The sequence below is a fragment of the Carex rostrata genome, chromosome 7, assembly GCF_964058835.1.
Source record: "Carex rostrata chromosome 7, lpCarRost1.2, whole genome shotgun sequence".
Lineage (NCBI taxonomy): Eukaryota > Viridiplantae > Streptophyta > Magnoliopsida > Poales > Cyperaceae > Carex > Carex rostrata.
Window position 1 is genome coordinate 2,980,700 of NC_135924.1, and position 22,638 is coordinate 3,003,337.

Consider the following 22,638-nt stretch of genomic DNA (forward strand, 5'->3'; position numbering starts at 1 on the left):
AAAAACAAGCTCTGCAAAAAGTGTAGCGTTTCCTAATTTTTAAAAGAAAAAAATTATATAATTCTAGCGAACCTCAAACTTTTGTATATTCATTTTCATATTTAAAAAAGTATTATTTAAATTGTAAAATTTGATTGTTCTCCATCATTAGAAATGACATGTCTCAAATAGTGTTGTAAAAACGTCTGTTTAGATCGATTAATCGGGCAATTAGTAGTTGGAGGTGATCAAATCGTCATGGATTTTCTCAACTAATCGGACGATTATATCCGAATATGATCAATTATTCTAAATTATTCTCAATTAATCACTTGGCGGTACCTTATCTGTCCGACAACCGCATACCATTATTTACAACGCTGGTCTCAAATTTGAATTTATTTTAGCAGTTGTCAAAACGTCTCTAAATTTCAAATCAGCAGAAATTTTATACGTGTCTTACTCAAATAATGAAGAAATCTAAAATTTTAGCATTTTTCAATTTGAAGTACAATACTTTTAACTAATGTAATATTTTTCTAGTGTCATATGTTTTTTTTTTTTTTTGAGGAAAAATAAGTATCTAGTCCTTATTTGTTTTATTTACCATAAAAAGATTTCAACATGAAACCAATTACAAAAAACTTAATGTTATTCAACTTTGTTGAATATGACAAAAAAAAAATGGAAACAACCACAAAATCAGACATAAAAAAGGAAAAATAAAAATTGACAAAAAAATCGGGGTTTAAAATGTAAAAGTTGCAAAACTTCTTGTCAGTGATTAGAGATGCACTGTTTTTGCAATTCTGCATCGTTTTTCTAAGAGTACAGCGTATCTTGCACTGCTACTCCTAACTTCACGTAGCTTCCTTCTTTCATTATCGTACCAGTAACCAAATTTCCGTACCGGTCTTTGTACCAGTAGCCGAATCTTGTACCAGTATTCTTGAAAATAAAAATTACTCCTTTAACTTTCAGTTTTTGACTTTTTCCTATAATGCTTGAGAATAAAAAAAGCAGGATGTTGATGTTGCGGTATATTAATTTATTATTTGAACTGTGGAGACAATGATATATTTTGACTAGTGGGACTAAAACGACTCCAAGTCTTTGCAAGATTTTGACTTTTTGAGGCACTCTCCCAAGTAGCAAAATATACAACAGATCGAGTGTAGAGTTCATGTCCACATGAGCATAGTGACAAGATTCGCGTTTTATTTGCAAATAATTTTTTTTTTTTTTTGTGTGTGTTTCCTAACCGAATGGTGTATTATTCGGTTGATCGAACCTTTGACCGAATAAAATGCAAATAAAATGCGAATTTTACGAATTATTTGTATTTTTTTTCCGTAAAAATGTGTCTGAATTTCACGTACTTATTATTCTTGATATCTTTGAGAAACACGCGTAGAAAGTATGAAATGAAATCTGCTGAAATCCTCAAGGATTTCAGGGTCCTGAAATCCCAAATTCAACCATTTAAGTTTTTTCATACACGAATCTCAAAGCAGACAGAATTTTATGCACAAATTACGAAATATATAAATGGTTGGATTGAGAATTTCAGGATCCCTGAAATCCCCATGGATTCCAGCAGATTTGAACTCAGAAAGTATACCGTGTAGGCCACACCACGTGATATCTATCTCTCACTATGCACATCAGACCATGTAAAAGCAACAGCAGATTGCTACATGTTTTGGTACACGAAAAATGCTAAATTGATGCTGAAATTGATTCCAAAGTCAACTAGTCAAACAAAATTAAAGCAATGTACACAAAAGTCCCAAGGATGTTGTCTTTTCAGAGAGATTGAATTGGATTTGTAGGCAATAACATCTAATTAACTTCCTCCAGAAACTAGAAACGAACCATGCTCTTAAAGATCCACCTCTTCCTACTACTATTGTTCATACTAACATCAATCTCACCTTCTTCATCCTCATACATTAATTTCACAGCACTTGATGCTATCAATCATAAAAACCTAATATGTGGCTCCATTCCGTACCCATCTGGCACTTCCGGCAATGACTTACCTGGATTCGAGATAGACTGCCTCGAAGAGGAACCCTGGATTGCCATTTCCATATCAAACAAGTCATGCGAAGCTTCTAGAAACGATACTGGTTCCTTCGCATGCAAACGTAATAGTTACTGCTATGACTCACCCTCGATGGTAGGGTATTTGTGCAACTGTAGTGAAGGATACAAAGGAAATCCCTATGCCGAAGATGGTTGCACCGGTATAATACACAATATCGTTCGAAAGTTAAAACGGCATATAATAATTCCTGACGAAATGGTTTTGCTTTGCTTTTCAGATATTGATGAATGCCTTGAATTAGATCCATGTGTAGGTCGCTGTATCAATTTACCAGGAAATTATACATGTTCTTGCTCAAATGGCATGAGTGGTGATGGTAGAAAGGGGGGAAGTGGATGCAAGAGGAGAATGTTCCCCCTTGAAGTTGCTTTAGGTACTCTTTTTTTTTCAATCCTAATATAACTTTTCTTCTTCCAAGCCTTTATTTCCAAAAAAAAAAAAAAGTTGGGTATGCTTGAAATGAACCCAACCAGAATGAGCAACACACCAGGAGGTCACCCATCCTATAGTACTACTCGTGTCTAATTCGTGAGGGTTTTATTTTCATAAAGAGACTATTTTTTTACCGCTGGCTCGCCAAGCCTATCACGAACCTTTCTCCCTTTTCCTAACTTAAAACAAGCTGTGTAGAAACTATACCGGCGGAATTTCAAATTAAGATGTCTCCAATTACAAATTGTAATGGACAATCTACAGTCTACAAATGATAATTAATTGACTGATTTTTTGTTGCATTAATTGCAGGTGCAGGTCTTGTAAGTTTCGTTAAAGACATTATATATATTGTAATTTTGAAATTGGTTGTAAGTTTCATTAAAGACAATTTGTTTTAGCAATTAGATAATAATAGCAGGAGATAAATATGAGTTATTGTTATATATATTTATGTGGATGAGATTGAGAATAAGATAACATTCATTAAAATTAAATGCATGATTATGAGAACATAGGCATGAATTGAAAAATTAGCAATTTAGGAGATACAGAAATGTTGCCTTTTCTCTTAATAATTTAATAACATTTTTAGCTTATTTTTCTCTTTTTCTCTTTGTGTTCTGGAATTAAATGAAATTACGTTGTAAATGTCTCTTATCTCACTATTTGTTATTTTTTATTTTTATAGGGTTATATTTGTAAGTTTTCTTTTACATATTTGTGCACAAACTTTAGATGAAATTAAGAGAGAGAAAAAAATTTGTAGGGGTATATTTTTTATGATTATCTTAATCGGGTAATGAGTACGGAAGAGGTTTTACCTGTACTCTTACCCATTTAGATAAAATATATATATATATATATATATATATAGAGAGAGAGAGAGAGAGAGAGAGATGGGCTATGGTGCATTGCAATGCATAGAGGGGTTTGTACATTGGACCATAAATCTAAAATTCAAAATTCAAATGACCGATCCAAACCGTTCATCTTGTTCTCCATATTAATATGTGCTTGGAGACCAAATTTTACATTTTTCTGAATTTTTTTACTATTTATTAAGTATTTTACAAAATTGTTGATCCAACGGTGGCGGCTGATTTTACTGTTTTGTTAAGCCACCGTTGGATCAATAATTTTGTAAAATACTTAATAAATAGTAAAAAAATTCAGAAAAATGTAAAATTTGGTTTCCAAGCATATATTAATATGGAGAACAAGATGAACGGTTTGGATCGGCCATTTAGATTTTGAATTTTAGATTTATGGTTCAATGCACAAATCCCTCCATGCATTGCAATGCACCATAGCCCATCTCTCTCTCTCTCTATATATATATATATATATATATTTACCCATACTCGTTAATTTACGAAAAAAATAAATCATATCCATATCCATCTTATCAAATACGGTACAGATCGAGTAAACGAAGAAAAAGGTGCCATTGACACCCCTAAATATAGCCTCTTCATAGAGAGACGAGATTCATCACTATCTGTGTTTAAACTGCAGTTGAACATAAGCTTTTATTTTTTTTATTAAAGAGCCTCAGTACATCATAACATCTTTTAGATGCAATTTTTGAGAATTAAAGTGGCTAGATTGATATATTTTAAATGTTTAAAATTATCTTTTATATCTAATTCAATATATTTAAGAATTAATCTAATTACTAATTAATGACTGTGTTAAGTTTAAGTATATACTTGCTCCATTCAAATTTTATTGCTAACAACAAATGATGGAAATTTTCTTTATTATGGAAGATATTTGTGGGTGATGAGGATAATTAAGTTGAGCAATTATAAACATTCAAGTTTTCGTGTGGAAATGTGTAGTATATGCTAGTCCATTTCCGTGTGGAAAAGTTAGCTGTCATTGGTTATTCAGTCTTATCCTAATCTTAAAGCAGTCTTTATCTAACCTCTGGAGTACGTCGTGCATCACCAGTCTTTACTCAAGGATTTCGTGGACAAAAGTCATGAAGCTGTCACGCGCGCATCTTCAATTATCTCCTTCAATTGATTCCAAAGTCAACTAGTCAAACAAAGGTAAATCAATGTACATAGAAGTCCCAAGGATGTTGTCTTTAAGAGGTATTGAATTGGATTTGTAGGCAATAATTAACATCTAATAAACTTCCTCCAGAAAGTGGAAATTACGAACCATGCTCTTAAAGACCCACCTCTTCCTACTACTATTGTTCATACTAACATCCATCTCATTTTCTTCATCCTCATACATCAGTCCCTCTGTATTTAATGGTGCTTATGATTATTATGAGAAGTACCTAACATGTGGCTCCGTTCAATACCCGTTTGGCAGTGCTGGCAACGCCTTACCAGGCTTCGAATTAGACTGTCCCAAGGAGAAGCCCTGGTTTGCTCCCATCTTGTTCATATCCAACAACACCTATATCGTTCAAGAAATATCATTACAAGGCTACATAAAGATCTTTGCGGGACCAATTCACAAAAAGTGTTTTGATGGTCATTTAAAAAAATGGAATGAGTCTGAAGGAACCGGATGGTTCAACTTAGATGGAACTCCTTTTACATTATCTGAGCAGCACAATATGCTGACAGTTTTTGGCTGCAGCAATCTAGTCTTGATAAGTACACAAGCCAAAAATCTGACAGTGACAAGTGGCTGTGTCACGTTTTGTGACCCTCCGGGTAGTTCCTTTAGCGGGTCTTGCTCTGGCAAAGGTTGTTGCCAAGCTACTCTTCCAGGCAATCTAAAAAGCTTCGATCTTCAATTTAAGCAAGTTAACATATCAAATTCAAGTGTGGCTTTTAGCAACTGCAGTTCTGCATATTTTACTCAAAGAGATGATTTCCAATCAAATCAGGGTTACTACCATATCAATACAGGCTCCTCTGATAATTACACAATTGTACAATTGGATTGGGCAATCGGAAACAACTCATGTAAAGCTTCTAGGAACAATATTGGTTCCTACGCATGCAAAAATAATAGTTACTGCTATGACTCACCCTCGATGGTCGATGTCGGGACGGTTGGGTATTTGTGCAACTGTAGTGAAGGATACAAAGGAAATCCCTACGTCGAAAATGGTTGCATCGGTATAATACACAATTTTACAGCCCCAGTAAATTATTATTGCTTGAAACTGCATATAATAATTACTGACAAAATTGTTTTTTCTTTTCTTTTCAGATATTGATGAATGCCTTGAATCAGATCCATGTGTAGGCCGCTGTATCAATTTACCGGGAAATTATACATGTTCTTGCCCAAAAGGCATGACTGGTGATGGTAAAAAGGGGGGAAGTGGATGCAATAAGAGGGTGTACAAGTTCCCGCTTGATGATGTTTTAGGTATTTTTTATTTTCTTTTTGAATGCTAATATTACTTTGTGAGAAATAATTAAGATGTCTCCAATTATACAAAATGTTTCTAGTACTATAGTAATCTCATGTTTCCCCTCAAGGGGAAAGGAGGAATATTATTTTTCCTGCCAATGTTGCAGTAGATATTTGCAGATATAACGACAAATACAGCAGCAAAAAATTTTACTCACTCACCTACGGGGTAGTTATAGGGGTAGTCTCTGACGTCATGTTTGGTTGTGGAGTAAAATGTGGAATAAACTCTTTACTCCATACTTAAATTGTCAAATGAGAAGTAAAATAGGATAAGATGGAGCAAGAAAAGAGTTACATTAATTCGGATTAAGTTACTCCACCTCTCTAGACCGATTAACCTCCACACTTCATCTTAATTTAGAACCAACTTTCATATGCAAAGTTTCATTTCCCAACATCCTTACCCCTCCAAATTGATTAATTTAAGAAATAATGTAAACTATCAAATAATATGTAAAATATGAAGAGTAAGATGGAGTAAGCAATTTGTCGCTACCAAGTTTAAAAAAAAAAAATGGAGTAAGTGATGAGCCAAAGCGTGACTACTATTTTTAGTATAAATTAATATATCTTTTAACTCTAATTTCAACTTGTAATCGGATTACAAGCGCATAATTCTATAGTGTAGTATAGATTAGGGTGTCGATCCACAGGAATAGTGTATTAGATTATAAAGATTTTTCACTAGTTTAGGTTGTTTGGTTTTTACGAGTTTTTATAGTTTTGATGCGGTGGCGCTAATTGCAAATAAGTGTTAAGCTAAATAAATGATCTTTTCCTATTCTACTTTGCAATTGAAATATTTCAAAGACCCTACCTAAACTAAGTATCTTCTAATATAATCTAAGTTGCAATCTACACTATCATGTCAAGGGGACCCACTGGGTTCTAACCCTAGGCTTTGAAACACTGCCAAGCCTTATTAGTCAAAGTGTTAATACTTACATGCATTATCTTTCCTACACAAGGATGCCTAACTAAACACCTATTGGTATGTGGAGGATATTGGCATATAGTAGACAAAACTATGTATGAAAGAACTTAATAAAAGCAATTCAACGTATAGAAAGAAACTCAAATATAACATAAATAATTCATAAACATATATTAAACATAATCAATAATTCAAGTACAACCCTCACCCTACAGAGGAGAAATTTAGCTACTCAAAGCCATGACAAAATAAAAGGAATAAAAAAAAAGAACATAGAGTACAACCCTCTTAAAGATGGAAGGACATTAGGAAAATGAGTTCTTCTATAAGGCCCATCAAAAAGCCTAAAAATAGGACAACCCACGAATCGTAAGTCATAACTTATGCCGCATATGGCATAGAGGATGCCGCACGGTTTTTGACTTAGCGAATTTTCTTGATATTTCGTCATTTTGCATATTGTGCACTTTGTGTAAGATATTGCATGCTCCATGTAATGTTTGATTTATACATCATCTTCGAAAATCGCCTAAATATGATATTTTTGTTTTGATTTTGCCCTAAAAATGCAACTTTTTCTAAAACCTGTCAAAAAAAATTAAAAATACGTTTGAGGTAAATAATTCAAAAATATTACTACTTTGCATTCGCTTTTCGCCATTTCCAGAAAGAAAAGATAGTGATTTTCACTATATGTTTTGGCTCCATCAGTAAGTAATTTAATCCTCATTAACTTTATTCTACAACGAAACATGACCTCAGTCTCACAGAACACCCCTACTCAAAATCATTAACTAGTTAACTTTTTCTTTTTTCCAACTTTTAATAGTCTTACCATCAGATTTTACCAATGATCATGATACCAATAAGGGAGATTAATTATCTATGATTGTGTTGCTTGAAATACTTTCAAGCTCAGCTGTTTTGTTTAACAAGGGGGATTAATTATCTATCAAAATTAAACCATTAACCTATCATAGATCAAACTTTAACTCATAATAATAGGTGGTCAAATTACATGTATACTTGGGTTTTTTTTTTTTCGCAAATTCGAGACATAAGAATAGTGCATACTTGGAAGTTTTTTTTTGTATACTTGGAAGTTGAAACATAAGAATAGCATAGTAGCATGCTTCTAGGATAGTGCATGGAGACTTGTCAAAACCAAGGACCAATTGTAATGGACTACCAATATAACATTGCCAAGAAGGCCATTCTCTATATAGCTGAACAAAATATCTATACAAAGGCTTGTTCTGGTCATTGTCAGTTCTAGAAAATTACTATACGATGAACAGTCTACGTACACAGTCTACAAATTATAATTATGATTTTTTGTTGCATAAATTGTAGGTGCAGGTCTGGGGCTTATGTTTATACTGGTCATATTTTTTTTCTATTATTGGGGTGTGCAGAAAAGAAAGATAGTGAAGGTGAGAACTCAGTTCTTTAGACAGAATGGTGGTTACTTGTTGCAACAAAGGTTAGCTTCACAAGGTATCGACTCAGGAACAAAAATCTTCACCGAGAAAGAACTTGAGAAGGCTACTGAAAACTACAATGAAAACAATATTCTCGGTGAAGGAGGATATGGTACCGTATACAAGGGCACTTAATTTATCGGACCTAAAAGTGGTTGCAATTAAGAAATCTAAAATAGAAGATGAGAGTCAAATTGAGCAATTCATTAATGAGATCATAATTCTTTCACAGATTAACCATAGAAATGTTGTGAAGCTCCTTGGGTGTTGTTTGGAGACTCAAGTTCCCTTATTAGTATACGAGTTCATACCTAATGGAACACTCTTCCATCTTATTTATGGCCAAACTTCAGGATACCATTTAGCGTGGGATTGCCGTTTGAGAATATCGGCTGAAGCTGCTGGAGCTCTTGCTTATTTGCATTCAGCAGCGTCAGTTCCAATAATCCATAGAGACATCAAGTCCTCTAACATACTCCTTGATAAAAACTTCATAGCAAAGGTATCAGACTTTGGAGCATCAAGGTCTGTTCCCTTTGATAAAACCCATCTCACTACTCTTGTTCAGGGAACTATTGGCTATTTGGATCCAGAATATTTCTATACAAGCCAACTAACAGAAAAAAGTGATGTGTATAGTTTTGGTGTTGTTCTTGCTGAGCTTCTAACAGGAGAGAAACCCATTTCTTTTGCTCGGCCAGAGGAATTTCACAATCTAGCAATGTACTTCACAGTTGCATTTGATGAGGGCCGCTTGCTTCAAGTCGTTGATCCACCAATTGCGAGTGAGGCTGGACCAGAAGAACTCTACGTCATAGCACGTCTTACAAGGCAATGTTTGAACACGAAAGGAGAAGAACGGCCAGCGATGAAAGAAGTTGCTTTAGAATTAGATGCACTAAAGAGGATGAGAAACCAACAGAGACAGAGACGGAATGAAGAAATACAGGAGTTGCTTGTTGTAAGGAATTTATCAAGTTCAGAAATTGTAGAATGCACAAAACAATATAGCCTTGAAGGTCACATGTTGTCGTCCATGGACCTGCCAAGATAATACTGTAAATTTTACTAGCATTTTAGCTATAGATATAAATAAGAACTTGGCATGAGACTTTTGCATGCTTTATAGAAATTGTACACACTTATATTCATTATATATCTTGTAAGTTTCATTAAAGACCTTTGTTTTAACTTTTAACAATTACACGGCTATGCCGTGACAATATTAGCAGCAGATAAATATGAGCTATTGTTATATTATGTGGATGGGAGTAAGATAACATTCATATCAGATGCATATATAATTATATGAGAACATAGGCATGAATTGCAAAATTAGCAGTTCTCAGGAGATAGAAATGTTACCTTTTCTCTTAATAATTTAATAACATTTTTAGCTTCTTTTTCTCTTTTTCTCTTCCTGTTCTGGAATTAAATGAAATCAGATACATAATAGTTTATGCCTTAATTTCTCAAGATCAACTGGATTTCTGTTTTAGTGTTTATTCTATTGTTCTTTCAATTTTAATCAGATACAGAAAGAATTGGGGTTGCAATTCTCAGTTTGTTACCAACTTACCATGAGGCGCTCTTATAGGCTTTGTTTTTTTATGTTTTCTCTGCGAATCTTTGTTTGGGCCAGAATCAAAGAGTCCAAGACCAGAAGAGAAAACATTGTCTTAATCTTAGCAAAGGAAAGCAAGCAGACCCATAACTGAGATTTAACTCTTTAATTGCATTCTGAGTGAGGGGCTCAGTCCGATATCCAATCGGAAGTAGGGGTGTTCATTGGGTCGGTTTAGTCGGTTTTGAACCGAACCGAATTAGTTTGGACTAGAAGGTTTGGTTTTTTCAGTTTAATGGTTCAGTTTGATTTGTTTTAAAACCGAATTATAACTTCGGTTTGAAAATTTTCAAAACCGAAATAACTGAACCGACCGAACTTTATATATTATAAATTTGGTCCGGACCGTCCCAGTTTATTTCTTAATCAACTACTTTAAATACTTTGGTTTATTTCTTAATCCCAGTTTATTTCTTAATATACTTTAGTTTATTATAAATCAATTACTTTAAATAAAAAAATTATATATTTTGGTTTGAACCAAACAAATTGAAATAAGACTTTAGTTCGGTTAGGTTCGGTTCGGTTCAGTTTGGTTCTATTTTTTTAACCGAATTATAACTTCGGTTTGCCTATAGTTCGGTTCGGTTTCAGCTGAAGTACTGAACCGAAGGTAGTTAAAATCGGTTAAATGGAGAGTCGATAAGGTTTGTGGACAAAGTTCTGTGGATGAAAATATTTTCTCAAAAATAAATATATTTCGGTTTGAACTGAACAAACTGAAATAAGACTTTAGTTCGGTTCGGTTCTATTTTTTTAACCAAATTATAACTTCGGTTTGCCTAGTTCGGTTCGGTTTCAGCTGAAGTACTGAACCGATGAACACCCCTAGTCAGAAGCCGTTTGATCCAAAAAATATTTGTACATACTTAATTAGTTTGCACGAATTTTAAAATTTATTCATGCAAATTTTGATACAAATCGGATATCTATGTCTTAATGTCGGATCAAATTTGATTCAATACCCTAACTCTAATAACAATCAATTGCATTTTTCATTCAAATTAAACAACATTTCATGTTTTTATTTTTCTTTATGTGATTAGATTAATTTTAATTCTTAATTTAAACTCATTTAATTTATCACTCTCTGCACTAATTCTTTCATATGACACCACAACATTTAAATGTAATGTATGCCTGTATGGGGCTCTTTTAAAATTTGTGTTAATATATGTAACCAAGGGAGGTGTCGAATGTGGGGGCACTTCTTTTAATTGGTCTCTCATCGATTCTTTTTTCATTTGTTCTGAGGTTGTAATTAAGTCAAATCGAGAGAGTTCGGATTAAACAGTTCAGACTTTTCAGTTAAATAAATCGTTCTAATTCATTTTTTAAAACTGATTTAATTTTTTGGTTCATTTCAATTTAGAAATTTTTAAAATCAGTTAGACTGAATTTATCGAAATTTGTAAACCGATTCCCAATCTGAACTAAATATTTAAAAAAAATTCAAAAATTATGATATAATATACATGACTTGGTGCGGTTTAAAACTGATTAAATCAAACCAATCAATTTTTTAAAATCCATCTTAAATTAATAATAATAATAATAATAATAATAATAATAATAATAAAAGAAACAAAATAATGCTTATTTTTATGATTAATTTTCTAATGATTAGTTTATCCAATTCGATTTTAATTCAATTAATAAATTTATTTCAGTCGTTGAGATTGTATTTTCGAGAACCAAATAAAATTTTAATTTGTCTATTTTTCATTTATTTTAAACGTCCTGATCTAAACCGAATTAACAACTCGTGGCTGAGTACGACACAATTGCAGGACCCTGCAATTCAAAGGAAACGGTCCAGTTCGTGATTAGGTTCACTGATTCATGCGGGCCCACAAATTTAGCACTTATGAACCGGCTTACTTGATGAACCGGCTTAACTGGTGAACCGGTTTACTTGGTGAACCGGCTTACTTGATGAATGGGTTTACTACTCGGTGAACCGGCTCACGCGACAGCTCTGCTATTGCGTAACAAGTCATATAACCATGTTTTATATATATATATATATATATATATATATAGGAATATGCTAGCATGCTATGCATAGCATAGAGCCCCTCCATGCAACGCTTTGGATTTTGACTTTTCAAAATCCTAACGGTCGATCCGAACCATTCATCTTGTTCTCCATATTAATATGTATTTGGAGACCAAATTTTACATTTTTTGGAATTTGTTTACTATTTCTTTAGATTTATTGAAAATCGCTGTTTTCAGCAAATCTGGACCATAAAAAAACAGCGATTTTCAATAAATCTAAAGAAATAGTAAAAAAATTCCAAAAAATATAAAATTTTGTCCCCAAACACATATTAATATGGAGAACAAGATGAACGGTTCGGATCGACCGTTAGGATTTTGAAAAGTCGAAATCCAAGGCGTTGCATGGAGGGGCTCTATGCTATGCATAGCATACTAGCATATTCCTATATATATAATATAATAATTTTATTTGTTCGGAGATAATTATTCAGACTTCGTTTAATTTAAAACTTTATATTTTTTTTCCCGCAAAAATGTACCATTTACATTTGAAGATCAAATCTTATATGAATTTAAAAATTGACAAAAAAAAAGAGTCAAATAAAAAATACGTGAAATTTTTTTAGTCAAATAAAAAAAAAATAGGTGAAATTTTTTTGAGTAAAATAAAAAAAATGAAATCCAAATGAAAAAAATAAAAAATTAAGTTTTCTATATTGTTTTTTTTTAATAAAAAAATGAGTCGAATTAAGTTTTCTATATTGTTTTTTTGTGTACAAAATACTTTTTGTAACAAAATTAATCAAAGAGGAGGGTTCAAATGCACCCAAATGCACCATATCCTTTTTCTCCTTTTTCAAAGTCCGAATAGTCAATCTGAACCGTTAGATGCGATCTATATATTAAGATGTGCTTGGAGACGAAATTTTACATTTTTTGGAATTTTTTTACTATTTATTAAGCCACTTTGAAAAATCGCTGATCCAATGGTCCAGAAAATGTAAAATCAGCGATTTTCAAAGTGGCTTAATAAATAGTAAAAAAATTCCAAAAAATATAAAATTTGGTCTACAAGCACATCTTAATATATAGATCGCATCTAATGGTTCGGATTGACTATTCGGACTTTAAAAACTGAGAAAAATGATTTGAAAGATAGAGTACATTTAGGTGCACAAAAATTTGGGTGCATTTGAACCCTCCTCTTAATCAAATCCACTCGTCACAATATACAAAACTTTTATTAAAAAGGAAAGAACAAAAACCCAATTTCGGACACAATCATTTCGGTACCTTACTATATAGAATGATATCTGCATCATCTATTTAAATCTGGCACGAATCATAAAGCGGATCCCAAAACCTGGAAGTTATTCTACGCGGTGAGGTACCGCACGAAGCTCACTCGACTTGAGAGCGGTCGTGGCCTCGTGGGACCCTCCACGACTCCAACGGTCATAAACTCGCAATTTGGTATGGAAATAAATCTTCTGTTATTCTAGAGAATAACAGGAACCTGCTATCCCAATCTGAACCGTTAAATTTCATCGAGATTCGCGCTTAGAATGTTTGAACGGTTCTGATAGGAATCACAGGTTTCTGTTATTACGAATAACAGCAGATTTATTTCTCGTAATTTGAATCGATTCAAAAACGATTAGGGAAACGCAAAGCAAAGAGACGCCACAATAACTTATTCTCTCTCTTTCTCTCTTTCTCTCTTCTCACTGCGGTGTTAGAAATAAAAGAGAACAGCTTTCCCCCAATTTTCTTGCTATCTTGCAAATAATGGAGATCTTGAAGGAAGAAGATGTTGTGAGAGAGATGATGAATGATGAGGTGGTGCAAATGAAACTGGGAAATGTGGAATTGGGTACTGAATGGGAGATGTTTAAGGAAAACATTCGACCTCTCAAGCGTGGTCGTAATATTTCCATGCTCAATCGCTCTTTGAAAGCTCAGATTGATCCCAAGTTCAAATCCCAACTTGCTCAGACTAGAAGGTAAATTTTAAATTGAATTCGCAAGAATCTTTCTTATATATGCTTCTTGTTTTTTTTAGAAATTGAATTTGATTTATTGAATGATTCATAGGAGAATGATAGAAGCAATAGAAGAGTACCAAGGAGACGACCCGCTTCAACCATGGATACAGTAAGGAGATGACCCGTTTCACAAAAAGTTACAGTTTTGTCTGTCAGTACAATACCTCATAACTAAACTTTTATTGGTTTATTTTGTTGACAAAAAAGGTGCATTAAATGGGTGCAAGAATCATTTCCTAGTGGTGGTGATTGCTCAGGTCTAATTGTGATATATGAGCAGTGTGTTCGTTCCTTCTGGCACGAATCTCGATACAAGGAAGATCTCCGGTACCTCAAAATTTGGATGGAATATGTATGTTTATATCGCTCTTCCTCTTTTGCATTTATTTGTGATATTTGCAAAAAGCACCCTCAGTGTATAAATAATCCTTCTTTAACAAAAATTAAAAAAATAAATAAATAACCTGCCTCTTAGTTTGCTGGTAATGGAAAATATAGCCGTTAGAGGAAAGAAACAAAAACAGAAAGTAAAGTGTACAGAGCAAAATAGCTGTCGGAAAAATTTTGGGAGAATTTTGGGAGAAGGGGAAAGAGAAAAAGTTAGAGGGTGCTTTTGTAAAATTTCACTTTGAATTTTGGTTGGTGTACCCAACATAGCATCTCCAATTTGTGTGTTTTGTTTGTCAATCTTGAACAATTACTGATGTACTTCGTTCTTTTTATGCATTTATTTGTGATATTTACAAAAAACACCCTCAGTTTATAAATAAATTTTTTCTCAGAAAAATTCAAAAAAATAAAAATAAACCTGCCTCCTTTAGTTTGTTGGTAATGAAAAATATGACTGTTCATTTACTGCTCATATATAGCTGTTGGAAAAATATCCATAAATGGCAAATTTTGGGATAAGGGGAAGGGGAAAAAGTTAGAGGGTGTTTTTGTAAATTTCACTTTGAATTTTTTCTGGTGTTTAGTTTGTTAATCTTGAACAATTACTGATATAACATTTTGATTTTTCATTACCGACAAACTAAAAGAGGCAGGGAAAAAGTTAAGAGGGTGTTTTTGTAAAATTTCACTTTGAATTTTTCTTGGTGTTACCCGAGATAGCATCTCCAATTTATGTGCTTTGTTTGTTAATCTTCAACAATTACTGATATAATATATTTTTTTATAATAATAGGCTAGCAACTGCTTCGATGCCGAGGTTATTTACAATTTTCTGGAGGCAAATGAAATTGGCCAAAGTCACGCGCTTTTCTATTCATCTTATGCTTTGCACATGGAAAAGAAATTCAAATTTAGAAAGGCTGATGAAATATTTAATCTTGGCATTGCTAGGTAGGTTTTTACTTCTCTTAATTTATAATTGGCATTGCATAGATGAACATGTTCTTATTTCAGACCTTATAAATAAGATATTTTACAGGAAAGCGGTACCATTGGAAAAATTAGAAGACATGTATCGCTCTTTTCTCTCCCGGTTGATTAGGAGAAAGCAGCAACAGAAGGAAGAAGAGGTTATTTATTTTCACTTAATTTTTTGATTGTATAAACTAGAAGCTTTGTTTTAATCATTAGAAATTTTGACTGAGAAATTCTTATATATATATATATATATATAAATAGGAAAACTCAACTAGTGATAGTGTGCAGCCAGTGCGTAGCTTCGGGACCGTTTTAACTGGAGGTAACAACAGTTATAATACATTCTTATGATCAATAATTTTGAAACAAAATTTTGATTTAATTTTTAATTTTGAATTTTGTTTTCATATTGCAGCTGCAAATCTCACTACACCACGTCCGCTACAAAGGTGAGGAATTCATTTACTAATTTTATTATATCAAATACTACCAAATATCAACTACCCAAATGGCTAATTTTGAATAACTAAAATTTTAGGGTTGTTGATGCAAACACAAGGAAACCTCTTGCAATATACAATGACGAGAATAGTGTGCCGGGTCACAAAAACGAGAAAATGAAATCTGTTGAGAGTAACAGTAAGAAGCCATCCTGGTACAATTTAGGCACACAAGCTACCCGAAACAAAGAGAATAATCCTATTCCCAGCAAATGGACTTCTTATAAGGTTTATTTTTGCTCCATTCTCTTTACATCATGCCACTCAGATTGAGTTTGCACTTTTTTCTTATATCCATAACATAGGAACATTTTGTTAGGGTTCTTTTTGTAATTAACACCTTATCTTTTGAATTTCTTATTGATATATAAACTCAACTAATTTTTCCAAGTTGATTTTTCTCACTTGTATTAGGTGCCTCCAAGAGCGGGAGCCGTACCAGCGGCCCCACCAACGACTCCTACGTGCAAAATTGAGATCTATCCAGATGAAGAAGAGTAAGTGTGAAGCACTAATCTTGATGTTCCAGACCATCTGATCTAAATTTTCAGTGTAACCAACATACATCTCAAATAAGGGTCTTGTATTCTCTGAGTTATCTTAACTTTTCAGTTGATGTCAAAATCGGGCCAAAACGTATTTTCAGTGCCTATTTACATGCAGCAAGCAGGCAGTATTAATATAAAATGGGTTGCTTTAGAATTCGTGTTATGTTTCAGATTTTGTACTGATAAAACTCAAAATTTGAGATATCTCAGAGAACCTTGTGTGCATATTAGGGCTTAAATAGGTTAAACATTTTTTATTTTATCGCTAGGTCGCCAAAATCGGCGAAATCTGGGAATGAGAAAACCTCAAAGAAATCTGGTGGTGGGCTGAAACTCAGGAAGGCAACAAGCAAAAACTTGAAAACGTAAGCATTTTTTTTTCTTTTAATTAACTCGCGATGTAATTTCCGAAGGTCGTAGGGTCATTATTGTAAGATAGACATCAGTGAACTAGTGTGTTTTCTTAATCTAGCATAAAATTAACTTCATAAAAATAAAAACTTTGGCTCTATTTCTTCATGTTACTTTTAGAATTGGAATGTATACATCAATTTACTTTGAATTTTCAACATAAAAGAGATTTGGTTTTCTTTGTTTCATATATATCTTCCTTTTTTCTTTGCTTAAAAAAATCTGTACTTTTTCTATATTTTATCTATCATAAAATTAACTTCATTAAAAATAAATAAATAAAAAATTCATGCTACATTTAGAATTGCTATTTAGGCACCAATATACTCTGAATTTTCAACATAAAAGAGGTTTACTTTAATACCCAGAAAACTTTCTTTGTTTCACATCTCTCTTCTATTTTTCTTTGCTTACAAAAATCTGTTCTTCTCTTTGGTTTCCAGGGAAACAGAATTGCTGCGAGAGAATCCGTTGCGTAACTTCCCTGTTACCAGCTTCAGATAAGTCTAGTGAGTGAGTGTGCTTGCTTGCTGTGTATTGTGAGTGAGTTGCTGTACATTTTTTTGCTGTGATTGGGATTGGGATTGTATTTGCTTTTACTTCTGTTGTAAGCTTTCATCTGGAAAGCTTTTTTTTTTTTAATCAGAAAAACATGTTTGGGTTGTTTTATTTGTATTTGTTTCAGATAAACAAACTGTCTCCACGCTCTGTATTTGTAATTTTATTATTATGATTTTGGTTTCTGATATGGTACAATTCCTTTTTCTCAAACTATTTACTGTTAGCTCAGAAAAAAAATATAAAAACAATTTATTGATTGAGAAGAGAGCAGCATATGACACTTGACAACGAATTTAAATATAATTTCAAGTAAAATTGAGAATTCAAAACAAACTTTCTAGATAGTTTAACAATTAAATTATATACAATTTAAGTATTGTTGAGTGATGAAATAAAACCATTAATGTTGAGTCATTAAAGTTTTTAAAGTCGCTTGATGTGCAGTGAACGTACATTAAATATTGCTATATTTATAATGTTGAATTTTAAATTTGAATGTTATTTTTTAAAATTATTAAAATAAATAATTGTCAAATAATCCTTTTATCAAGTAGGCTGATTGATTCTCGTCCAGTAGGAAAATAGATTTTTCTTAAATTATCAAAAATGAAACAAGTACAATGATAGTTGCACACCTGAATAGACTGGAGAATGCCACAGAAAATCTCAAACTTTATAAGGCTAATTTACTGGACTATGGAAGCATTGCATCTTGTGTGGCAGATTGTGATGGAGTCTTCCATGTGGCAAGTCCTTTAAATTCAAAAACTCACAAATTTTACCCATTTTATTGTCTTTTCTATTGGAACTATTTAAATTCACAAATATCTTATTAAAAAAACGAAAGAAAAATGTAAGAATGTTTCCGGAAAATGTCGGTTTTCTAATTGGTCGGTTTTCTGAAATATAATATTTGTTGTTTTCTTTTCTCCTGACTTAGTATTGTAGAAGCAAATTAAGGAAGGAAATGTGCTTAGTTCAAAGAAGCTCAAATTGCTGGGTTGGAAACACACTTGAATTTGGTCGTCTGATCTGCTTTGAGATTCGCACTGTGATGAAACGGAAATATTATAAGCAGCGTCTCCTCTTCAAATTCCCTTCAACTTTTCATCCCTGCCTCCTTTTCCCTTTCTTCCTCTTCGATGCGTCCTCCCTCTCCCAAGACTCATGCCGCGAGGGAGAAGGGCTCTCTCCAAAGCTACTTAGCAACTATGTGTAAATACGTAATTCCTTGAGAAATTGCTATGAGCATTTCGATGTGTAACTCACAGACATCCTATCCTTGAATAATTTATTTATTTTTGTTTTTGAGAGAGAGAATACTGAGGCTCAAGGGTTAGATCAAACAAATAGTCTACACCTGTGCAAAAATCCCCCCCCTTTTCAGAAATTTCTTGCAAAAAATATAATCTCTGAATGCTTCCTTCATTTAAAAGGTTATAATCAACTTAACAGGAAATTAAAAAAAAAAAAAGAAAGAGACACCACATTACTAGCTTTGGCTAACTAACAACCAACCTATCTATTTAGTCAAGTATTATTAATTGAAACTCACAAAATCTATCAAGGTAGGTATTTTCGATTGGAGTTCATTCAGTGACAAGTAAAATTTCTCATATAAACCCACATCGCCTTCCCCCACAAAAAAGAAGAAGAGAAATTAGGAAGGTAATTTGAAGAGACGCTGCTTACAATATTTCCATTTCTGTCTTATTTCAGCACCCAAACGACCATCACAACGTTTTATCACAGTACGAATCTCAAAGCCGATCGAACGGCCAAATTCAAGGGAGCAGGAGATTCGGTTCCTGGAAACAGACGCCACTAGAAGAGACTTTCAGGGATTCTATCAATTATTACCAAATTAAATGTACATCTTTTGGATTAAATTTTCTAAAATTACACTATATACATATCTTGCTGATTGCTGCTATTTCAATGTGAATTCTCTATGTATATTAATAATGAAAGAAAATAATTAATTTGTTTTAATTTTGAACACAATGGGAACAGATGTAATTTGTTCTTACATATTTGACTTTGCTATTTGTGAAGCTCAGAATAACTTATAACAAAATAAGCATTATTCTTTACGTTTGGATTGTGTTTGGAAAGATAAAAGATAGAACAATAAAAATATCATGATTATTATCATTTTCATATGGAATGAATTGATTAAACCATGTACCCATTATGCAACACTAAGATAATGGGTACATGGTTTAATCAATTCTACTAATATAAATCACGAGTCTTTTAATTCAGTACTTGTAACTTTCTTTCAAGTTTGAACAAAAATAAAATAAAATGAAAGATGCAAGAAAAGCCATGTAATTGATTTACATCAACCTAAAAACATGCACATTTAATCCATGAGCCATGGAGAGCAATGTCATCATCCTATATTTGACAGGCTCATGATTTGGCACCAACTCGAACTTATAAAACCGGCATAGTATCGCAGCCGTCATCTTCATCTGAAGATATGCTGAATCTTTTCCTAAACAAATGCGAGGACCAGCCTGAAAAGCTGTGAATTTGAAAGGAGACACATTTTGAAAAACACCATCCTTAAACCATCTTTCAGGCCTGAAAGAAGTGGCATCCTGGCCCCAGTTGTACTCCATCCGCCCCATAGAGTACGGCACATAAGTCACCATGTTACCGGCCTTCAATTTTGTGCCATCTGGCAGTATATCATCTTGAACTATACCTTTTGGATCCTGTGGAACTGCAGGATACAACCGAAGCGTCTCTGTTATGCATGCATGCAAGTACACTAACCTCCCGAGACTATCATAATTCAACAAGTTTGCAAATTGTTCCGTCCGAGCCGTAAATGATTTCACATTGTTCACATCAAAGGAAATCAATTCGATGTCATCTTCTTTTGCTCTCTCCTCTTCGAATTGTTTCAATTCGGAATAAAGTTTTTGTGCCACTGATGGGTGGGTCATGATCATGTAGGTGAACCAAGAGAGCGTGGTGGCAGTTGTGTCTCGGCCAGCTATAACGAAATTTAGCACCACATCTCGGAGGCTCTTGTCATTGTTGAAATTGCTTCCGGGTTCTTCTCCTAGCTCAATGAAGCGTGATAATATATCATGCTTGATGTATTCCTTGTAGAATGCAAAATTAACGAAAAAGTAAACAGTGATGAATAAAAACTGATCATACCAATTTCAATTGGATTAAACTGGACTTACTATATATGTTAAGTTTAAATCTTGCAATGATAGTACCTTATATGTGTTTTCCATAGATCGAGCCTGTTCAATCTCAGCTTTTCTCTTATGAATCATGCCATAGGTGAATTCATCGATGATCTTGATGCTTTGATCAAGAAGTGCTTCTGATCCGATTCGCAAAAATCTCTTGATTCTCCAAAAGGGATCGATGAATCGGAGAGTCACGATTATGTTAGCAGCATCAAATGCTTGTGCAAAGCTATTACATGGGAAGTTTGGTGATAGCGTGCCTATTTCGACTCCAAACCCGACTTTACATATTGAATCCAGTGTCATCCTCATCAAAACATCCTACATCACAACTAATCATTAATAAAAGTTTCTAAAATTCTCTACAGTTAGCTGAGACACACGAGCACTTGGTGAATTTGTGAATTCCATAATATCAACATGACCTAAAACAATAACATAGAAAATTTTGGAAGTTTGATTACTAGTCAATTGTTAGGTCTTGATCTTGAAAAAAGTAACCTGCATGTCTGTAACTCGATCATCAATGGATGCTTGACATAAGATATTTGACAGCTTCAGCCCGTACTCTCGAAAGACTTTTGTGCTTAAATCTCTTAAATTTTTTGAAGCAAATTCAAAGCTTGCTGTCTTTCTTTGTTTGCGCCACAAGTCTCCATCCGCATTAAAAATTCCATCACCAAGCAATACATCCATGTAGGACCTGTATGCTTTCCCCTAAATTATATAAGATAATGATACAAAGGTCTGTCAGTATAATTTTAGTACAAAAAGGAGAACTCTAAAGGACTGTTTTTTCAACAACTTAAAGGGTAACATACTAACATGTCGATCCGTTGTAAGTTTCAAAAAAATTGCATTCTAATGCATACATAACAAAAACATCAAATCTTCAATTACAGGCTATAGTTTCACTTCAAATCAGCAAGCAATTGTATACAAAACACTGTTTACTGTAAACAGCAGAAGAATTACCTTGGGGTAATTGGAAAAATTAGTTTTCAATACATGCTCGACATTTGTTGGGTCGGCAATATAGGTGTAAGAATTGAAAGGCATTGAAACATGTATAGTCTTATGCGTGGCCAAGTACTCGGCAAGCCAATCATGCATTCTCTCATAGTTCTTCAATTGCTCGATTGTAGCCCCAATTAGTGGCCATGTTTTTGGACCTTTCTTATTTCTCTGACTCAATCTATGTATCAGAATCCATGAGGCTGCAACTAGGCAAAATGCAATACACCCATGTAAACCTTCCATGTGTTTTACTGTGTATTTGCTTGGAATAAGAGAAATGCAAAGTTTGAGACAAGGACATTTTCTATTCATGTATGTAGGAAGAACTTTTATTTTTATTATGTGCGATATTTTAGGTAGAAGCAATCTTGGTGTGAATTAGAATTTTAGTTGGTGAGGTATTTTAGATAGAACCTTTTTCATTCATTTTGTGCTAGCAACCTAACCATAACCATGTGAGAAATTTTGTTCTTCATCTGCTTTGAAGCATAGGGAAGCAAACTTGGTGTGAATTAGAATTTTAGTTGGTAAGGTATTTTAGATACACTTTTTTTCATTCATTTTGTGCTAGCAACCTAACCATGTGAGAAATTTTGTTCTTCATCTGCTTTGAAACCTATGCAAAGAAAATTGATCTAACTGTTTATCATTACAACTAAGTAACAGGCCTGATTTATGTCAAATTTAGAAAAATACTTCTTTGAATTTGTCCCTATTTTTTGTGTTAAAAATTTAATATAACTATTCACTTGTACTAATTTTTATTGGTAGTTAAGGAAGACTTTTGCAAGTGGATAAAGTACATGACTTTGAATATTTTCAATCAGCTAATCCTGAACCAGCAGTGACTGGTAAAGGAAATTTAGGTGCTTATATATATACGTACCCTACTGTACCAGTATCATAGCAATTGGTGCTTCATGAAATGTGATGTTTTAATAAGTTGGCTCTAATAGGTTTACTGCCAGTGACATTGTGACATGGTGTATGAAGTTGTAGAAAATAAAATT

General features: G+C 33.3%; 3 protein-coding genes and 1 pseudogene across 4 annotated transcripts in view; 3 read left to right on the plus strand and 1 right to left on the minus strand.

Moving 5' to 3' along the window:
* The window catches only part of LOC144556550 (uncharacterized), a 78,323-nt gene that overhangs the window by 9,038 nt on the left and 46,647 nt on the right, over positions 1 to 22,638 (plus strand). The gene's annotated exons all lie outside the window — the stretch shown is intronic.
* LOC144556655 (wall-associated receptor kinase 17-like) lies at positions 1,736 to 9,504 on the plus strand (annotated as a pseudogene). Its single transcript, XR_013512486.1, has 6 exons — positions 1,736 to 2,228; positions 2,307 to 2,462; positions 2,834 to 2,844; positions 4,668 to 5,613; positions 5,708 to 5,869; positions 8,205 to 9,504. The product of XR_013512486.1 is annotated as a wall-associated receptor kinase 17-like (transcript).
* On the plus strand, positions 13,637 to 17,517 carry BUBR1 (BUB1-related (BUB1: budding uninhibited by benzymidazol 1)). Its single transcript, XM_078305777.1, has 11 exons — positions 13,637 to 13,963; positions 14,055 to 14,114; positions 14,213 to 14,357; positions 15,189 to 15,346; positions 15,435 to 15,525; positions 15,635 to 15,695; positions 15,789 to 15,822; positions 15,912 to 16,101; positions 16,288 to 16,370; positions 16,691 to 16,786; positions 17,276 to 17,517. The coding sequence occupies exons 1-11, from the start codon at positions 13,749 to 13,751 to the stop codon at positions 17,334 to 17,336; spliced, it is 1,194 nt and encodes a 397-aa protein (XP_078161903.1). The 5' UTR covers positions 13,637 to 13,748; the 3' UTR covers positions 17,337 to 17,517.
* Positions 19,714 to 22,190, minus strand: LOC144557006 (cytochrome P450 704B1-like). Its single transcript, XM_078305546.1, has 4 exons — positions 21,587 to 22,190; positions 21,113 to 21,328; positions 20,636 to 20,932; positions 19,714 to 20,512 (listed from the first exon to the last, which is right to left on the minus strand). The coding sequence occupies exons 1-4, from the start codon at positions 21,938 to 21,940 to the stop codon at positions 19,733 to 19,735; spliced, it is 1,647 nt and encodes a 548-aa protein (XP_078161672.1). The 5' UTR covers positions 21,941 to 22,190; the 3' UTR covers positions 19,714 to 19,732.